The sequence below is a fragment of the Erpetoichthys calabaricus genome, chromosome 3, assembly GCF_900747795.2.
Source record: "Erpetoichthys calabaricus chromosome 3, fErpCal1.3, whole genome shotgun sequence".
In the NCBI taxonomy this organism is placed as follows: Eukaryota; Metazoa; Chordata; class Cladistia; order Polypteriformes; family Polypteridae; genus Erpetoichthys; species Erpetoichthys calabaricus.
Genome location: NC_041396.2, coordinates 285,190,271 through 285,211,762, shown reverse-complemented (window position 1 = coordinate 285,211,762; position 21,492 = coordinate 285,190,271). Strand labels below are relative to the sequence as shown.

General features: G+C 38.9%; 1 protein-coding gene across 2 annotated transcripts in view; it reads right to left on the bottom strand.

Moving 5' to 3' along the window:
* si:dkey-33c9.6 (active breakpoint cluster region-related protein) overlaps positions 1–21,492 on the bottom strand; it is a 191,962-nt gene that overhangs the window by 86,643 nt on the left and 83,827 nt on the right. For both annotated transcript variants that reach the window (XM_051924339.1, XM_028798470.2), the window contains exons 7-8: positions 9,579–9,621; positions 7,575–7,627 (exon numbers count right to left, since the gene is read on the bottom strand). In XM_051924339.1, the coding sequence (XP_051780299.1) occupies positions 7,575–7,627; positions 9,579–9,621 (96 nt within the window). The remainder of the gene's footprint in view (positions 1–7,574; positions 7,628–9,578; positions 9,622–21,492) is intronic.

Sequence of the window (21,492 nt, the reverse complement as noted above, 5' to 3'; positions counted from 1 at the left end):
TATAATAAATAAGAACTTGCTTTTCTTGCTCTGCTCACCTTAAGACAGGTCAGAACCAGTTAAAAAAGGCACTAGGGATTTCCCTCCCTAATAAGCAACTTAAGCAAACATTGTGGATAGAACAGTTATTAATAGTAGGCTAAAGAGCATATGTCATGTCCAGCCAGAACTGATTCAAGAGCATAACACGTTTAGAGTAGTTGGCCCCAAACTGACGGCATTATGCTATCCATGGGATGTAGCAGTGAAGAACAAGACTGGCATTAAAAGAGATCTCTATAAAATCCTGGTGTATCATACTGTCAGTTCCACCAGGGACCACATCGGATCAAAGACGGACCAGCTCATACAGTAACACAAAGATGAACAGCCACCTGGTCATCTAGACACCACTGGATAGACTCCTAGCAAGAAGATATGCTATCCATCCAGCTGGTAGTGGTGTGGTTTGTTGCTTTCATTTGCTTTGCTTCTGCTTTAGGAACTTTGGGTTAGAGAATCTTAATGTATATGGCATAAATAAAAGTGTATACCTGCTCACTTGCTTGTTTTGATGCCTTATCTTGTAGTTTATAGTTTACAAACAAGACGGGTATTTAGCAGCCAAACCTGACAGTGACCACAAGTACAGCTGTAGACTGATCTGTCAAGTGTTATAAATATTTAAGCACAAGAGTCAGAGATAAAGATTTAGGACGTTCAGGTAAACATAGTAAAAAATATTCTGAAACTGAGAACAGGATCACTTCAGACACTGGGTATCTGGCTGTGTGGCTGTCTGGTTGCTATGTCTGTACTGTTCCAAAAGATAGCATATCACAAACAATGTGGATTTAAAAGTGAAGCCAGGAAGAACTTTTCTACTGAGAGGTATGGGACACTGGAACAAATTACCGAAACATGTAGTTGAAGCAGAAACCTTGACAACCTTTAAGAAGAATCTGGATGAGATATTGGAACTGCTTAGCTATTAGCTAAACAAACATGCTACATGGATTAATTTGTCAAATTTCTTATGTTCTTCTGTTCATTACCATTGCTTTTTCAAATATCATGCCAAATAGCATATAACAGAGATATATGCATTGCACGGTGCACTGCAAATGTTAACACTGAGGTTTATGTTGATTAGATTTCAAGACATCTTAGATGGGTAGCACAATTAGTCTACAATTAAACACATAATATTATTCGTAACCACAACCATATCTGCCATGTATAAGTTGCGATCAAAGTGTTTTGAGCCTGAAGCTGGAGAAAGTATTCTACAGTGCTGATTCTGTAAGTCACCTAAGATTATCTCATGTGTGCAAACATTTGTAAATTACAAGTTCCTAGTATTTATGTTTTATAGTGGATGTTTCTTGCTTCAGAACTAAGTAAATATGGATGCTGAAAACTGCACAACTAAGTATCATCATACTGTGGTGGAATGGTGGCTCTGAGGCTAGGGATCTGCACTGGCAATCGGAAGGGTGCCGGTTCAAATCCTGTAAATGCCAAAAGGGACTCTGCTTTGTTGGGCCCTTAACCTGCAATTGCTGAGTGCTTTGAGTAGTGAGAAAAGTGCTATATAAATGCAAAGAATTATTATTATTATTATTCTTTCTTGCCTTGTTAATGTGTACCAAGAGTGGTTCACTTCTTTTGCCAGAGTCAAGAGGTAGGCTGAAGAATTCTGTTATTGCAGGATGTGTTTTGAAGATGACCCAAGGTCCAGCCAACCTTCCACATCAACAACGGAAAACATTTTTCCACCATGGACTGAACTGTAATAGAGAACTGAAGACTAACATAATACATAAGAGACTGTAGTAGACACATAGGGATTAGCTATGGTTCAGTTGAATCCATTGTTCATGTGTATGAGTGAGGTCTGTGAGAGTTAGTTATTCAAGGTGCGGGCTACTGAATTGAAGTAATATTGAACCCAATGTTTCAAGGTGAATCATGAGATACTAAATTCTGTTTGAAAAATGTGAAGCATTTCATAATTGGTGATGAATCTTGAATATACAATATTACTATGTCACAGTGTCCAAACTTCAATCAAAACATGGCGATTCTCCAACACCAAGAACCTTAAGGTCCATAACATTGCCAGTGACATCATGTACATAATTTTTATAATATTGAAGGTGCATTCCATAGTAAATAAACACCTTGAATGGAATACATAACCGGTCAGTATTAGGCTGATCTGATTTTTTGTTGGTAGCAGTAAATTAGAAAAAAGCAGTAAGGAAAGCTTTTACTTTTCCCCTTTTGTGTCAAAAAAATACCCCGTGTATACATATATACATTGTCAAACACGTGAGCTTGTAGTGTGATACGCAGTTTTCAGTCTGTCCAAAAAGTCTATGGGAAAGGCATTTGATGTGACACACCAGATAACACTGTTTATCCTAGAGTGGAGGAGGTCTCACTGGAGGACAAATTACATAATTTCCTGTTTCTCATCTCCAACTCCTCCACTACAAATACCAGCACCACCGGAAAAACTTTGTTTCTTGCAATCTGAACTCCATCCAGAGTGGAACTTTCTGAGACAGAACCTTAAAGTAGCAAGCACCATGTCACCAGTGACAGCATCATTTCTATTTTTTCAGTTTTTCAACAATGGTCATTAAAATGGGGATACATATGGTAGCCAAGCCCTTTATCTATTTTTCTGTTTACTTTTACTACAATAAATGCAAATGCAATAAATGACGCCAAAGTCTACATTTTTAGGGAATGGCAATTCATGGCAAATCTAATATGAATGATAACATGATTTTATAGCTATAACAGTCTATCTAGCCTTATGGGAGTGAATCATATAATGTTAAAAGTTTCAACTGCCTGAGAAGCATAATCTGGAGACTCTAGTACACAGAGTGATTCTCTCAGGCTAAGTTTGTCTTCCTAGTCTTCATGTCCTGAGAGACATAAACATAATTCAGAATCCTTTAAGCAAAAGTTCTGAAATCTTGTCTTGTCTTATGCTGTCTATCAGCTTATCTTAATAAAGAGAACAAGGGTGATCTGGTGCTTGACTATGTACAGTAGATTCATAAAGTATTCAGATCCCTTCACTTTCTGCACACTGTATTGTGTCATAGATTTACGTTGTAATTTGAAAGAGATCAATTTGAACTTTTTGCCCATTAGTCTTCACTCAGTAACCCAAAATGACAAAGTGAAAATATGGTGGATCCACCAGCCCGTCACCACCAAAAGCTACCAACTGCCCTTTAAATCCGGAGAGTCTCCCACATCTCCTGGCAGTTCTTTTTCAATGTACTAGGGAGTTGGGAGTTGTTGTGCTTTTTAATTTTGTAGATTTTTTTTTTTACTTCATGCTCTGCTTTTGACTCTGTTTATGGCTTACTGTACTGGAACATTGATTGCATTGGGGTTCCTTCTTGTTTAGAGCACATCTTTTTGCCTGTGTGTTCCATGGAGCTCCATTGTTATTGAAGAACAGTTTTGTGATATTAAACTTTGATTTTGTAAAGATTGTATGTAGCCCATTTTGTGCCTAACCAGGGTTTTTAACAATGTTTCCCTCTCTGGTGGGCATTTTTGAAATTGTTTGTGAGACCTGCATGTGTTGGGGACTCCTAGTTTGAAAAACAAGCCTTTTTCCAAGAATAAAAGATGGAAGTGATGTTGTGTTGTTATAGCGTGTAAAAGTGTAAAAACTGATCAAGAAATAACAGAGTTATAGTTGAAAATAATTAAGGTGGCGTCATTGCTGCAGCTTGCACTTCATCAGACAACAGCTTTGAACAGCAACTTGAAATTGCAATGTTTCAGTCTGTTGCATCCACATTATCTGTGCCAAGAAACTTGCCATCACAGAATGATGACAAGAAACGGGATGCATCAGTAAAAGCTGAAATGGCTGGCGTACTTCTGCATGAAAGTGCACTCTCGCATGGACGACCGCATGCTGGACACGTTAATAATAATAATTCATTACATTTATATAGCGCTTTTCTCAGTACTCAAAGCGCTATACACACAGGGAGGAACCGGGAAGCGAACCCACAATCTTCCACAGTCTCCTTACTGCAAAGCAACAGCACTATCACTGCGCCACCTGTGAGGACGTTGTGCTTTCTATGCTCTTATTACCACAACTAAAAATACATGTACTTCTATGACAGCATGAACTGCTTGTACAGTAGATAAGGTTAGTTTTTTATTTGTGTCAACATATTGCAGTAGCTTTGTTAAAAATAAGTGTCAGTCGTTCTAAAACCGTTCACATGTGAGATGCCCGGGATTCCCGGGAATGAAATGCCAATTCCCGAATTCCCAGGAATGGATAAACCCGTCCGGGAATGGATTCCCTACATACAATTTCTAAAAATAAAGAAAGGTGAAGGTCTCAGGAATGCTGATCTGCTCAGGTCCCCAGAACATTTTATCAGTGCTCTTAGAAAAGAGAAAATCAACAATTTCGGAAAATGTATGCTATTGTACGCAGCAAAAAGCCATGGAAATAAAGAACGACTTTAATTAACAACAAGACTTGGCGCCTAATTAAGAAAATGTTTAGTGTGAAATTGGTTAGAGTTTGAGGCCCTAACTTAGTTGGTCATCTGTTGGCTCACTTACTTCACATTTAATTTCTGTTTGGGTGCCATTTAAGGAAAGGAATGAAGCAAAACTCAAAGGAACGATGAAGAAATTCAGGGGAACAAATCTTAAAAAAACAAGTCAATTAAAATTAATTCAAAAGAAGTTAATTAGCAACAAAAACAGTGCACTAATTAAGAAAAGGGTTAGAATGAAAACCTCCAGCCACTCGGGACCGGAATTGGGGAACCCTGGGTTAGGCTGTTCTTTTCCTGTTTAACTTCATCAGCTATAAACAAATTGCTGTTCTGAATTGCTTTAGAGATTGATTTTTGATTTCATCAGATTGTTTTCCCCAAATAATTGCAGTTTTTGTAGAATTTAGGCAAAGATCAGTCATACCAGTTTTTATGATTGTCTTTTAGCATTGGGGTCTTGCTTTATCTTTGCCCATAAAGTCCTTCAAGTGTAGTGTGTGTGATGTGTGTTATGGTTGAAACCATTAATCCAAGTCAGCTTTAAGTTTTTTGCATGCTATATGTGATGTTGTTTTCAAAAGTTCAGTTCAACTTTCAAAGACTTCTTTTGTCAGTTTTCCTCTAACTTCCATGTTCTTGGAAGTTCTTGACAGTTCCATGAGAATCAAACATCTTTAGAACATTGCAAACTGAAAATCGCCTTGTACCCTTTTGCGTGTTTATATTTTATGATCATAGTTGTTCTGATGGTCTCAACCATCTCCCTTGTCTTCAGGACTGAAAGGGAACTTCCTATTCCTTGATAACATCATGTCATATGACTACTGGCTATTTATTATTATAACATTTAAGCCAAATGTTACAGCATTGAGAATCAAGTTCTCCTAACTTACCTGATATGAATTTTTGGGTGCCAATAAGTGTTGGATTTTTTATCATTTCTACAATTTACTTTTTTTTAACTGTCAGTGTCTGTTCCTGTCCTTTGAAACAAGTAAGAATACAGACCAAGGCTATTTCACTGCTAATTTATTTCAGAGATATTATACAAGATAGACTTTAAAAACAAGGGTGCCAAATATTTTGACCACAACTATACTAAAAAACAACAAGGACAATCTTGAATCTAATAAGTAATAGAGAAAAACTCTTTAGCTAAAACCTCTTGCTTAATTTCTTTTTGACTTTGATTTTTCTGTAACATTTTGGTTTTGTGGGCGGCACGGTGGCGCAGTGGGTAGCGCTGCTGCCTCGCAGTTGGGAGACCTTCGGACCCGGGTTCGCTTCCCGGGTCCTCCCTGCGTGGAGTTTGCATGTTCTCCCCGTGTCTGCGTGGGTTTCCTCCGGGCGCTCCGGTTTCCTCCCACAATCCAAAGACATGCAGGCTAGGTGGATTGGCGATTCTAAATTGGCCCTAGTGTGTGCTTGGTGTGTGGGTGTGTTTGTGTGTGTCCTGCGGTGGGTTGGCACCCTGCCCAGGATTGGTTCCCTGCCTTGTGCCCTGTGTTGGCTGGGATTGGCTCCAGCAGACCCCCGTGACCCTGTGTTCGGATTCAGCGGGTTGGGAAATGGATGGATGGATGGATTTTGGTTTTGTTGTTTCAATTTTTCTGACATACATGTAACAAACCTCTGCCTGTTTATGCAATAATCCTTTTGCTCAACTCAGAATCTTGCTAATTGCCGACTACAAACCAATACAGTTATTACTGTCCTTTTGTCCTCCATTTTTAATCTTGGCTACATTAGAGTCATTTTATAGTTTCTTAAGATTGATTATTTACCTCTAACTCTTTTTTACTTCAGTTCTGACTTGTGCTAAACTTAGTATTGAAAACAATGTTTGCATTGTCTCATTATTATACTTGTTGTGGTGTCATGATAAGAACTAGAGTATGAAACATAACCAAAAAAGAATAACTGCAAAGTCAAACACACTGTTGTGAAAACTATAAAATGAGACAAGAAACTGTTGTGAAAAAATTCAAGACTTAGGCCACATTTCGAGCATGAAGATACACATATGGCAAAAAAAGGAAAATGTCTACACCAAAAAAATATCAGGTTTACAAAACCTGACATATGCACATTTTTACATAATTTACCCTTTATGCAATCATCTTGTAAATGTGCTTTTCTGAACGCCCTTCAAGCCCCAACAGGTTCCACCCTGAAGCCACATATATGAACCATACTAATCAACCTCATTCACAATGACAATGCTGCACACCTTCATTGGGTGGTAGAATAGCCTCCCCCCGGCGCATCCAGTAGTGTGAGACATCTCTAAATAAGAAGCATGCAAAGAACCTTGGTGTCAGGAATAAGCCCAAATATGTCGAATGGCTGTACATCAAAGTCTGTACATCAAATTCATCACATTTGAGCTTTAATATATGTGTCACGTTAACGCACATTATAATAACAACTCAGCAATATAAATTATTATGCATGTGAGTCATCATTTAGCTGGTTTGCCTGAATTTCCCTACTTGATCAAAGGTGTCGTTATTTCCCCAAAATGTTGTGTACGCATGGGTCAGAGCTACAAGAATTGCAAATATATGCATGTTCTCCTATCAAATTGTCTTTTATAAAGCCTGAAGTTTGAGAGGGAAGTTGTGTATGCACAAGTAATTTTAGCTACAATAATTAATATTTAAATATATATAAACTGAATTCTCCATATTTCAAAACCTAAATAAGGTAGAAAATGTCTGAGATATATGTGCTTAAAGGTTCAGTTAAAAAATAGTTCAGAATGAATTCACAACAGTTGTCACCTCCACTTTGCTATATTTTTCTTTTTTATCCCTTTTTTCTTCTACCGTATCACTAACCTTTACACTAGGCTCCACACTCTCCAGTGGTTCATTCTCATTTTACACTGAATCTGGCAACAGATGAACTTGACTCCAGATTTTAAACCATTTTGATTTTAAATTAAATTTAATTTAAATTCTCAAGAGCTGCGAGTATATACAGTGAGCTTGACATAACATGCATCTACACTGGCTGCGTACTTACATGCAGAACCAAAGTGGTCTTTGTCACTCGATCCAAAGGTTTGTACAGAAGAGCTGCATATGTAAAACAAAAGAAGATATAACATTGCATTAATTACAACACTTCATTCATGGGATCATAACATTCCTTGATAGAACTAACCTTTAAAAAAACACATATAGTATCAGAAATATTTCTGTTATGATTCTGTGAACTTTACTATTTCCAGAGTGCCTGTTCAGAAATTATTATTATTTTTAGTTATTATTAAGTGTTGCAGTTTTTATTTATTTATTTTTTAATGCACAATGCCATGGCTGTTGTTACGATGTGGTGTTCATCACTATGGAGCGCATCTCCAGAAATAACATAATGCAATCGCCGCAATGATATAAACAGCAGCACATCAGATATGTCATTAGCCAAGTTTGCAGATATCCTCAAAAAAATCTTGTGTGTGCATGTTTAGTTCTGGTGCTTTAAAGACCCCGGTTTACAGTTCTTTGCTTTTGAGATATAAGTGCCATTGGTCTGTAGTCATTAGGTGAAGAAGCACTTTCCTTCTTTGGAACAGAAACCATGCAGGATGTTCTCAACAGAAGTGGCACTTCTGGAGCCTTAGAGACAGAATGAACAGGTGACAAAGGACACCACAAAGGTGGTCAGCACAGGCCTTAAGAACTTGAGGACTGACTCTGGTACTGAAGCTTTTCCTGTGTGTAGCTTCCTCAGCTATACAATGTTCAGCTGGAGCTTGGACTGCTCTAGAATGTTTCCTTTTTCCAAAGGTTTTCAGTCAGATTGAGATGAGGAACCATAGCTGGCCACCTCAACACAGTATTTTTTTTTTCTTTTCAACCATTCTCTGGATGTGTGTTTCAGGTCATTCCCATTTCTAAATTTGTCTTTCTTTATGTATATTCATTCTCAGACCCAATTAATCGAATTCAGTATTGCAGGACTAGAGAGTGCCAGTCCATTGCAAATCCTACATTTTTGTTCCACATAACACAAGAATTAATATTTACAAATAATATGATTTTAAAATTTGGAAACATATTACATGTATATTTTGCGGAATTGCTCAAAAGTATTTATTCACATTAAAACATGGCCTTCTCATAACTTCACTGTAATTTAATCCTGATACTCTGTATATCCAATTCATTATAATAACTATTCATTCAAAATCTGTATTAACCCCTGCTCTCTCTTCTGTTTCCTTTTCCGGTGTCCTTTTGGTGGTGGCTTGCGCCACCACAATCTACCCAAAACACCATGATGTTCCAACAATGATGGATGGATTAAAAGCCAGAAGTCTGTATGACCATCACCATCAAGTGACTCCGTGAGAACCCTAACTACAAAGAGGACTATTTCATTTATGTTAGGTAGAATGCCCAGAGGGAACTGGGAGGTCTCGTGGCCTGGAACCCCTACAGATTTTATTTTTTTCACCAGCTGTCTGGAGTTTTTTTTTGTTTTTTCTGTCCACCCTGGCCATCGGACCTTACTCCTTTCTATGTTAACTAATGTTGTCTTATTTTAATTTTGTATTTTGTCTTTTATTTTTCTTTTCTTAATTATGTAAAGCACTTTGAGCTACTTTTTGTATGAAAATGTGCTATATAAATAAATGTTGTTGTTGTTGTTGTTGAAAACTACACAGTGGAAGAAATTGTTCCTGCCTAGTGCCCTATGATTTTTGTGAAAAGCTCCAAATTTCCTGTAACCCTGTTCAGGACTGAGTGGATTTTGGAAATAGATGGCTAGATAATATGTTACTTTAAGTTCACGAGTACAAACAGGATATATGCCTAAAAAAAGAAATTTTCCTTGTATGATATCTTTATTATTATTATTATTATTATTATTTAAACAAACTGTACACAGTTCAATTTTTCTGACTTTTTTCATTCTTACAATGTAATTTTATATGATCACTTTAAGAGAATTAAAAAAAATGTCTAGGAAATTTTGATGAAATATTTTCAGTTCCCCTTAAATTTTATTAAGAACACTTACCTTCTATTGTATATTTTGCCTTTGTCTGCTTGCAGGACATGTTCTAAAACAAGAAACCAAAACAAAAAAACAAAAAAAAAAAAACAATGAACAAACAATGTACCACTGTGCAGTATACAAAATACCACAGAGAATTGTTTATTCAACTTTCTCCCTATCAAAGTATAAAATCATTACACGGTCGACTAACTGCTCTCTATCTCAGTAGTGAACTAAAAGAGGAAGCTGGCCAAGTTCTCCACGGCCTGTGAGTCCAGCTCTTCTTTGAACATTGACTGCTCACCTCATTTCAGGCACTTCACTATATGGCTGGACGGATGCAGTAATGAAGCTTGTGAGTGTGGACACCTTTGCATTATCTAAAATGTACCTCACCTTCTTATAATTAAATGCACTGCTGTAGTTTTTGTTCATTTATTATGCTGTATTATTCTGTATAGAATGTTGCATCTTACGTGACTGCTCAGCACAGTTTTACTTAAAACTGTAAAATACCCAATAAGGGGTGGGCAACCAGTCGGCCAAAGTCTTTATAACTTTGACTATGTCTAAATTTGTCTATGATTTTGTGTTATAACTGACCGTAGACTGTGGTTTATTTTCCTAATTTTTTGCTAATTAATTCTTTGGCTAACTGGCCACATCTAAGGAATATTATAAATGAAAAAACAGTGGATTCAGAAAGTATTCAGACCCCTTCACTTTCTGCACATTTTGTAGTGTTGTAAATTTAATTTTAAAATGATAAACTGACCATTTTCCCCCATCAATCTACTCTCAATAGCCCATAATAACAAAGTAAAATCATATTTTCAGAAAGGTTTGCAAATTAGATAAATATGAAAAACTGAAATCTCTCATTCACAGAGGTATTCAGACCCTTAATTCACACATTGTAGAACCCCCTTTGGCAGCAATTACAGATTCTTCTTGAGTAAGTCTGTACAAGTTCTGCATACCTTGACTTGCGCAGATGATCCTATTTTTCATGGTAGATCCTCTCAAGCTCCATTTGATTGTACTGGAAGCGTCTGAAAACTTCATCTTCAGGTCTCTCCAAGGAGTTCTATGGGGATTAAGTCTGAGGTGTGGCTGGACCACTCAAGGACAGTCAGAGTCATGTCCCAAAGCCACTTGTTGTCTTGGTTGTTTGCTTTAGATCACTGTCATGCTGAAAGATCAACCGTCATCCCATTCTGAGGTTATATGCCCTCTGGAGCAGTTTTTCTTCAAGGTCCACTCTTTACTTGTCTGCATTCATTCTTCCCTCAATTCTGACCAGTCTCCCCATCCCTACCACTGAGCAACACCAAAGAGTTCAATGTGTGTCTCATCAGACAAGAGATTTTGTTTTCCTAATGCTCTCAGAGCCCTGTACATGCCATCATATGCATTTTACTCAAGAGTGGCTTCAGTCTAGCCAATCTACAATAATCATCTAATTCATGGAGTGCTGTTGAGATGGTTATTCACCAAGGTTCTTCCATTTCAGCAGAGGACTTCTGTAGCTTTGCTAGAGTGACAGCTGGGTTCTTGGTCACCTCCCTGACCAAAGTGCTTCTTTCCTGGTTGCTTAGTTTGACCAGACAGTCAAAATTAGAAAGAGTCCCGGTGGTTCCCAACAACTTGCATTTCAGAATGGCCATTCTGCTCCTGTGAAGTGGTGGCTCTGAGGTGAGGGATCTGCACCAGCAGTTGGAAGGTTGCCGGTTCAAATCCCATAAACACAAGAAATGACTCTACTACATTGGGCCCTTGAGCAAGGCCCTTAACCTGCAATTGCGCCGTCATGGGTATTACATTAATTTTCATGCAGCCCTGAAAGCAGGTCCTCCAACCTGCAAAGGAAAACTCGAGGGCTGGTGGCAGGATTGGCACTACAGCCACTGTAAAAAACCTAATTCTGTTCAGTGTGGTTCTGAGCTGTCACTGGCTGCATTCGGATTCCCATCCAGGTGGTCCGTCGTATGTTAGGTGCGGCAACCTGCTATAATCAGCTCATGCTCCCAACCTCTGCTCTTCCGGGTAACACTCAAAGCTTTAGAAATGGTTTGATCCCCTTCCCTGATCTAAACCTCACCATAATTTGATCATGGCAGGTCTACAGAGAGTTGAACTTTATGTCTTGGTTTTTTGTCCTGGCATGCAGTGTAAGTTGTAAACCTTCTATACACAGGTGCACATGTGCCTTTCTGAACAATGTCTAATCAATTCATTCTGCCACTGGTAGACTTCAATCAAGTCTATTATAAAGAGAACGATGAGATTTTAGTGCATGATTTTTGAAAAATTTGAAAACCTTTTTGAAAACATGTTCACTTTGCCATGATGAGTTATTGGGCACAGATTGATGAGCTAAAATGGATAGATGGATAGATAGATAGATAGATGGATAGATGGATAGATAGATAGATAGATAGATAGATAGATAGATAGATAGATAGATAGATAGATAGATAGATAGATAGATAGATAGATAGATAGATGGATAGATGGATAGATGGATAGATGGATAGATGGATAGATGGATGGATAGATGGATGGATAGATGGATAGATGGATAGATGGATAGATGGATAGATAGATAGATAGATAGATATTTTATTAATCCCCAAGGGGAAATTCACATACTCCAGCAGCAGCAGCATACTGATAAAAAACAATACAGTGATCCCTCGCTATATCGTGCTTCGCCTTTTGCGGCTTCACTCCATCGCGGATTTTATATGTAAGCATATTTAAATATATATCGTGGATTTTTCGCTGCTTCGCGGGTTTCTGCAGACAATGGGTCTTTTAATTTCTGGTATATGCTTCCTCAGTTGGTTTGCCCAGTTGATTTCATACAAGGGACGCTATTGGCAGATGGCTGAGAAGCTACCCAACTTACTTTCTCTCTCTCTCTTTCACTGACGTAGGGGGGTGTGAGCAGGGGGGCTGTTCGCACACCTAGACGATAGGGACGTTGCTACCTTCTGTGTGCAGCTGCTTCCTGAAGGACATGCTGCACGGTGCTTCGCATACTTAAAAGCTCAAAGGGCACGTATTGATTTTTGACTTTGTTTTTCTCTGGCTCTCTCTCTCTTCCTGCTCCTGACGGAGGGGGTGTGAGCTGCCGCCTTCAACAGCTTTGTACCGGCGGTGCTTCGCATACTTAAAAGCCAAACAGTCCTATTGATTTTTTTTTTTTTGACTACTTGCTTTGTTCTCTCTCTCTCTCCTGACACGCACTCCTTTGAAAAGGAAGATATGTTTGCATTCTTTTAATTGTGAGACAGAACTGTCATCTCTGTCTTGTCATGCAGCACAGTTTAAACTTTTGAAAAAGAGACAAATGTTTGTTTGCAGTGTTTAAAGAACGTTCCTGTCTCTCTACAACCTCCTGTGTTTCTGCGCAAATCTGTGACCCAAGCATGACAATATAAAAATAACCATATAAACATATGGTTTCTACTTCGCGGATTTTCTTATTTCGCGGGTGGCTCTGGAACGCAACCCCCGCAATGGAGGAGGGATTACTGTATTAAATTATAGAGTGATAAAAATGCAGGTATAACAGACAGTAACTTTGTATAATGTTAACATTTACACCCCCACCCTGGGTGGAATTGAAAAGTCGCATAGTGTGGGGGAGGAACGATCTCCTCAGTCTGTCAGTGGAGCAGGAAAGTGACAGCAGTCTGTTGCTGAAGCTGCTCCTCTGTCTGGAGATGATACTGTTTAGTGGATGCAGTGGATTCTCCATGATTAACAGGAGCCTGGGGATGGTCTTGAGTGATGATGTCTATGTTATTGTTTTAAAGTGCTTTACCCATTAAGATTTCTAACGCTTGTGTAGACATCTCCATGTACAAAATTAATTTGTGTTTGAATATTAGCTACAGGGGTATAGAAGAAAGCAGTTTTTAAAGGTATACGCCACGCGCAAATTATGTTTTGTTACATTACTTACCCCATTTAGTTTATTGTGATGACTAAGAAAACCTTTAATTTAACGTTTACATAATAAACAGAGAAGATGTCTCTCTGTTACTCAGCTCTCTGCGGGTCCACGGCTCAGAAAAAGGTGGCCAAATTTTAAATAAATAATTGTGCCTTGAATGCGCTGGCTCCAATCGGGTTTGGGTGTGCAAGAGTGTGTTTTGCTCCCAAGTTAACTGGGGAACTGTCTAACCATGCTGCATACACGTGTGAAGTCGGGCAGGTCAGTCAGGCACCTAAATGATGCCACAGAGGGAGCAGCTCCTAGAACCCGTGCACAATTAGGAAGCAGAGAATAAAGGAGCCTGCACGGGACAGAAGGGGGGAGAATCAAGCAAACAAGTCAGAAAGGAAAAATGAAAGAAAAAATGAATGGAGGTTAAAGGAAGGAGAGAGAAAGACAGGAATGACCAAGAGCCGGTGCAATGGAACCCATGGAAGGAGCATTTGGCTGGCGCTTAGGAGGAGGATGAGGGGTCGCTCCTGTTGAGCGACCATGTAACAGGAGCGACCAGTATGCTCAGGCTGTGCTCCCGCCGGAAGAAGCTAGGTATAGGCAGCAGAGCGAGTGGAACGGGGCTTGGTGTCCCAGTGGAACATTGTGGGATTGGCGGGAGGGACACAGGCCGGAATAAAAGGTTGTCTGTGCCTGTTGGTTGATGTCTCTCCATTCGGTGAGGCCCAATCAGGGAAAGACAGTGAGATGTCAATTTTAAAAGGAAGGCACCAGGGTTCAGAATTGTAAAGGACAATGCCTGTGTTTTTAACCTCATTTTTAATTAATTGTTTGTTTTTAACCTCCACAGACACTTTTATGGATTATTTATTTATAGAATTTTCATATTACACTTTCTTTTGAATAGTGTTTGTTTTGACTGTTTTTAATAAAAGTACTGGAGCATTTTTGAACCTACCCTTTTGCTTTGTGTGCTGTGTCCTCATCCACTTACTCATCCCTTGCGTATGTTATCGGCATTAGCAGGTTCAAGAAGCTCCCTAGAGCAGCTGGGACTGTGGAGCTGACCCATACCGTCACATATGGTTACTGATGCTGGACAACAGCAAACAATACGAAAAATTTCATGGGAAAAAAAATCTCACTTTACTTGAATCCCATCATCCACGTGTCAGGTTGTTCAGCCACCCATTAACAATGCCCCAGACATGTATTCTATCTAAAACACTGTTAAATGAACCACCTGTGGAAAGCACTCTTGTGAATGAAAATGGAATGCATTCAGACACGAACAAGTATTTTAATTTTAGATTTGCCTCTCGTCACTACATTAATATTCACAATCATTATATACTGCATGATTTTACTTGCCTTTCTTTAACTTTTACTCTTTAGTTGTGCTGGTCTAACAGTGCATATGATATTACATGAAGCACAATGTTAATAAGCTGTTACTGGGCTGAACTATGAACTCCTGACCAATGAATGAGGCAGGGAGGTGGGACTTCAATGCAAAAACTCAGGCACGTTTTGAAGGAGTTGTATTCTTTTCACAAGAGTATTTTTTGGAAATGGTTTATTTAACAATTTTTTTAGTAAAAATACATGTGTTTGGGGCAATGTGAGCAAACGACTAGATAACTCAACATATAACTTATGGGACACAAGCAACATGAGATTTTTTCATGGAGGTTTTGATAGTGTTTGCTGTTGTCCAGCGTTAGTCATTATACTGTAGACACCTATTCAGTCAGAAACAGAATCAGATGTTATATCTGTTCTGCATGAAAACATGAGATTAGAATTTATTTTTCTCAGCTATCACCACAAACTACATGGGTTAATAATTATATCAAAACGTGCTTTCGGATGGGGTATTTCTTTAAAAAGAAATGTAATCATAGCACATTGCCAAAATTACTTATCTATAAGGTGCTGTTCAACACATCACTGTTAAAAGAGAAGTACATAAATTTAATACATAAACATTTATGCTGTAAGTGAAAAATGTTCCATATTCTGAGAGTCTGCGTCATACACTGTATTGTGAAAATCCTGCTCATACTGAGATCTTGTCTCATATACTTTATACTGAAGCACATACACTTAATATTGAGATTTTGTTCCATACATTGTATAGTGAAATGCATACACTCATGCTGACTGAATCTGTCTTATACGCTATACATATATATATATATATTATATATATATATATATATATATAGCTGACAGAGATGGGATTAGATTCATACCTAGTGGCATGGATCGTGGACTATCTTAAAGACAGACCTCAGTATGTGCGTCTTGGGAACTGCACGTCTGACATTGTGGTCAGCAACACAGGAGCGCCACAGGGGACTGTACTTTCTCCGGTCCTGTTCAGCCTATATACATCGGACTTCCAATACAACTCAGAGTCCTGCCATGTGCAAAAGTTCGCTGATGACACTGCTATCATGGGCTGCATCAGGAATGGGCTGGAGGAGGAGTATAGGGACCTAATCAATGACTTTGTTAAATGGTGCGACTCAAACCACCTACACCTGAACACCAGCAAAACCAAGGAGCTGGTGGTGGATTTTAGGAGGCCCAGACCCCTCATAGACCCAGTGATCATCAAAGATGACTGTGTGCAGATGGTGCAGACCTATAAATATCTGGGAGTGCAGCTGGATGATAAATTAGACTGGACTGCCAATACTGATGCGCTGTGCAAGAAAGGACAGAGCCGGTTATACTACCTTAGAAGGCTGGCGTCCTTCAACATCTGCAATAAGATGCTGCAGATGTTCTATCAGACAGTTGTGGCGAGCGCCCTCTTCTACGCAGTGGTGTGCTGGGGAGGCAGCATTAAGAGGAAAGACGCCTCACGTCTGGACAAACTGGTGAGGAAGGCAAGCTCTATTGTTGGAATGGAGCTGGACAGTTTAACATCTGTGGCAGAGCGAAGGGCGCTCAGCAGGCTCCTATCAATTATGGAGAATCCACTGCATCCACTTAATAGTATCATCTCCAGACAGAAGAGCAGCTTCAGCGACAGACTGCTGTCACTGTCCTGCTCCACTGACAGATTGAGGAGATCGTTTCTCCCCCAAACTATGCGACTCTTTAATTCCACCCAGAGGGGTAAACGTTAACATTCAACATTATACATAGTTATTGTCTGTTTTTCTGTTTTTCACCTGCATTGTTATCATTTTTTAATTTAATATTATTTATTGTATCAGCATGCTGCTGCTGAAGAATGTGAATTTCCCATTGGGATTAATAAAGTATCTATCTATCTATCTATCTATCTATCTATCTATCTATCTATCTATCTATCTATCTATCTATCTATCTATATATGCAGTATATTGGGGTATGGGGAAAACGCATGTACTTCATACTGCAATGAATTCACTGTATTTTGATAAATTTGTGTCACATGCACTTCAAACTGCACAGTATACTGACTTTTATTTCCAAGCACTGTATATTAAAACGCTTGCACACTATTTTTTTTTTTTTTGAAGTTATCGTAGTACATATGTCTCAGTGTTGAGGGCTGATATCTCAGAAACCGCTTTTTCTAAACAACCACTTGTTCTAAATTGCTAAGATATCATCAGAAACTCTACATAACACCAAAGAAAGTATAATTTTCTAAAGAATATTGCAATTTTAAGACATTGTCGCAGGAGGCTGGGGATCAGACCTGGCCGGGACGCCTGGAAGGACCGCGAGGTGGCGCATGCGTCCGCCGGGCCAAAAGGGGCAACCACCCTGGACCGAAAGTGGGCTACAGAAGGGGAACAGGGAGGCTCAAACCCGTTAGGGCCCGTGCCCTCCGCCAGGGGGTGCCCCGAGCCTCATGGAGCCCGGGACACATTTATTTCCGCCACACCTATGGACGACGATCCTTCCAGGGACACCCGGAGTGTTTCTGGGTGCTCTCCTGATACTTCCGCCACACCAGGAAGTTTCGTCAGGCAGAGCACCTGGAGCTCATCCGGGGAAGGATAAAAGGGGCCGCCTCCCTCCAATCAGGGAGCTGGAGTCGGGAGTGGGAGCAGGGCGAAGCTCCCGTGGAGAGAGGAAAAGGAGGCCCAGGGACAGTGAGAGAAAGGCCCAGGAGAAAGGTGATTGGGGCTAGGAGCACCGTGTGTTGTAAGAGTTTTATAAAGATGCGGTGTCTGTCTGATGGTGTCCGGGCAAGTCTCACAATATGAAAATCAGTTTTGATTTTCCACACACACAAACATACACACACACAAACAACACGCTAAAATCAACCTTTCACAACATTTTGAACAGCACAGAATCAGAATCTGAACTCAACAGCGAATTTTTGGACCCATCACCAAACTTCCATTTATATGGAAGTAAAAAGCAAGCATTTAATTAAACTAAATAAAAATTAAACAAAAAGCTAAATTAAAAAGTTGAAAAACAAACTGAAATTAATAATACATACTGGAAAACGCATTGAGATAAAATTGTAATTAAAATAAAATCTGTTCTGTTTTTCTGAATAAGCCAACTGCTGGTATCCTACTCTTGACCTCTGTTCCTTCTAAGGCAAGTGGCTGTGTATATGTGTGTGCGTGTGTGTGTGTGTGTGTGTGTGTGCGTGTGTGTGTGTGTGTGTGTGAGCACATACAACTTTCAAGTTTCAGCACACATCATTTTCCATTAACTCACAAATATGGGAGTCAAGAAATCCCCAGTTGAAAGTGTACAAAGAAGGAGCAGCCGAACAGCCCTTCTTCTGTTGCGCTCCTTGATGTGGAAAGCACAAAGGTGAATCCTAAAAATGACATTAAAGTTGTAAACATATACATTGTTAGTTGTTGTAAATACAACTTTAGGGAAATTAGAAGAGAATGGATGAAGATAAGGGAAATTTGAAAAAAATGAAGTAGCAAGTATGTTTAAATTGAATACAGCCTGCATAACATTAACATTTTGTGCACCTGTCTCTCATTTCACTTTGCAGTGTTGAAATCAAGTGAAGCACAATGTCATCCAATGAATAAGCTATTACTAGGCTGGAGTCATGACTAGTGTTGAGTCGCCAATGCATTTTTCTGAGCAAATATGTTGTGTTCACCAGTGACCTTGTTCATTGAAAATTTTCTTAGAAATTTGACATGCAGCCAGCTTAGACAAACTTTTTTTTTTCTAGCATCCCATGATGCTTTGCTAGGCCAGTATGACAATGCAGACCTGTAGCAGCCATGTGCAAAAGTTTCATACATGTGTACTGCCCAGTCTGCATTGTGCACGACCCAATACAGACTATTTGTACTTGGCATGCTTTTAAAAAAGAAACAAAAAAAAAATATGAATATTGTGAAAACTGCCACTGGAAACATAACACTAATCCGCATGACCAATTATGCATACAGCCTTAAAGGAGCCCTCCCACTCCTAACTGAGTCACAATGAAATTATGTGACTACTACTAGTACTACTACTAATAATAATAATAATAATAATAATGAAAGATTTTATTACTATTTACAAGGCATTTCTGTCTTCATGATGGAAACAAAATATCTGTACGCAATAGAGTGGAAACAAAAAAAGACATTCCAGTTACATCCGGTGCCATGACAAACAATGGAATGAGCCAGTCCTATACCTCAGCTTTGTTGCATGGCTATTGTGACCCCCAAAACTGGAACTCTATGAGCACAATGATATATACCTTTTTATTTATTGCTACTGCGTGTCCATTTGTAATATTTTGCTTCTGGCTATCATTTTGTCAGCATATTTTGTTGCTTGAGGCTCGGTAGTTCAGTCGTTATCACTGCTCCCTCACAGCTCAGGTCACATTTTTGGCCTCAATAATCAGTCCAGTATAGTTAATAGATGCATCCCTAGCTCTCAGGAACACTTAAAAGACCATTGCACCATTATAATCCACTCAAAACTAGTTCAATTTCACCTTCCCCATTGACTTAAATGGACTTTATTGGGGCTTATATTTATACTTTGTAGGTGTGGAGCCAAACAAATACGTACACCCACTGAGCCTGAGTTGCATCATTTTTATGTAAAACTTGCACTACCACGGACTTCTCTTATCACAGTTCTCCATGAAAACATAAAACTATTTTTTTTTCTCTGCCATAAGTACAGACTATATGTGATCATATAAAAAAAATCTATATCATTTTTGGGTAGACTATTTCTTTAAACAGTGCTTCCTACTGTACCTTGCTGTGATTGATGTCTCAAACAGCTCAGGGGAATGTAAAGTACAGTAGCTTTTTTGCTTATGCTGGTCAGAATGCAAGGTCTGTAATACATTGACATTTGAGGGTGAAGGTATTAAACACAAACTGGATAAAATAAACAATTTGATATAAAATAGCACACTAAAAAAGAATGAGACACACATAAGATAAATTTTGTTTGTGTGTCCAAAACTATGGGAAACTTTGGATAAGCTCCTCGCTGACTTGAAATAATATAAAAAAATAAATAATAATTAAGGCTCTAGCATACAATTTTGGAGAACTAAAAGACTTGATGGTACACAATCAAATTGTTTTTGATATTTATGATACAAAGTTGAGAGAAACACTTAAAACAACTGAAAGCAAAACCAAATGCTGTATGTATTCTAAACATGATTGTAAATTTAAAGGCATAACGTAAGACCTGAGACAAAATGAATGTGCAGGCTTAACATTACAGTTAAATATCATACTTAGCCACTGATGCCTGTGATAGCACCAGATGGATGGGAGTTATTATTTGATGATAAGACATGCATTGATTTAGGCCTTTGAAGGGAGTCTACACTATCAAATAGAAGAGTTGTATGCAGAGCTTAATTCACTACAGAGTTAGTAAAACTCATGACATGACATTACAGAAGTGCTAAAATGTTTTTCAGGGATGTGGAGGTCTTCATTTTACATCCTCTACCAAATTAAGAGATGATGAAAAGTCAGTCATACACGTACCCCACACAGGCAAGCATTAGGTATATTAAGGGAAACAGTGGAACCCACCGATTGGGTTAGTTCTATAGCCATGTTGATCAGTGTTTTTTCGTAACGAATACCTATTTCACCAAATATTCTCCTGGAACTTCGCTGTGTAGCTGGATTAGATGAATGTTTTCTTCCCATGATGTTTTGAAAGGTCAGCATGGCATCACAGAGCAGTGGCAGCCAATGTTAGATGGGGTAACTCCATCTCCCATAACCCAAACACCCTACCCTCAAACTGAATATTAACACTGATCCTAGTAGTGTGGTGGGTGCAGCAATGTGCTGTAATCAGCAAAAGCTTCCAACCTAGTAGTGGGCTGAAAATTAGTGGAAAAAATTTAAATACAAAATAGATATGCAGAAGGACACTAGACATTTCTTGATGCTACCATGTCCTAAAAGTAATGTCTTTTTGTACAGACTTGTATGTGACCTGTTTATAATACTGAACATATCCCTTTAATAGAAGTACCCAGAGTGCTGTACATTTGATTCAAACAGGAAGGAGTGAAGAATCCATGTGCACGTTGTGTTTTGGTAGCAGTGGCAGTGAACAAGCAAATTGTACTTTTCAGTTTGAGAGGGGTAAGCACCTGTTAGTGAAATCATGCTTCTTGTCTGCAACAAATGCAAATGTTCTGAAATTTAAATTCATTCATTTTATAATAGGGAGACAAGTAGTGGTCTGCACTGCTTCCTCACAGCTCAGGTCACATTTTGCACATAACAAACAGTCCAGCATAGTCGGCAGGTGGTTCTCTATCTGGCACAGACACTTAAAAGACCATTGTATGATTATAATCCACCTCAAAAGTAGTTCAGTTTATCCCTCCCCATTGACTTTAATGCATTTTACTGAGTTCAGTGAAGTTCCTGAAAATTTCCTTGATTTTCAAGGCAAAGCAAATTTGTGAGGTTCGCTCTTCACTATTCCACAGTTTGTGTTCTTTCAAGCCAAACACACAACTTTCCAAGCTGAGAG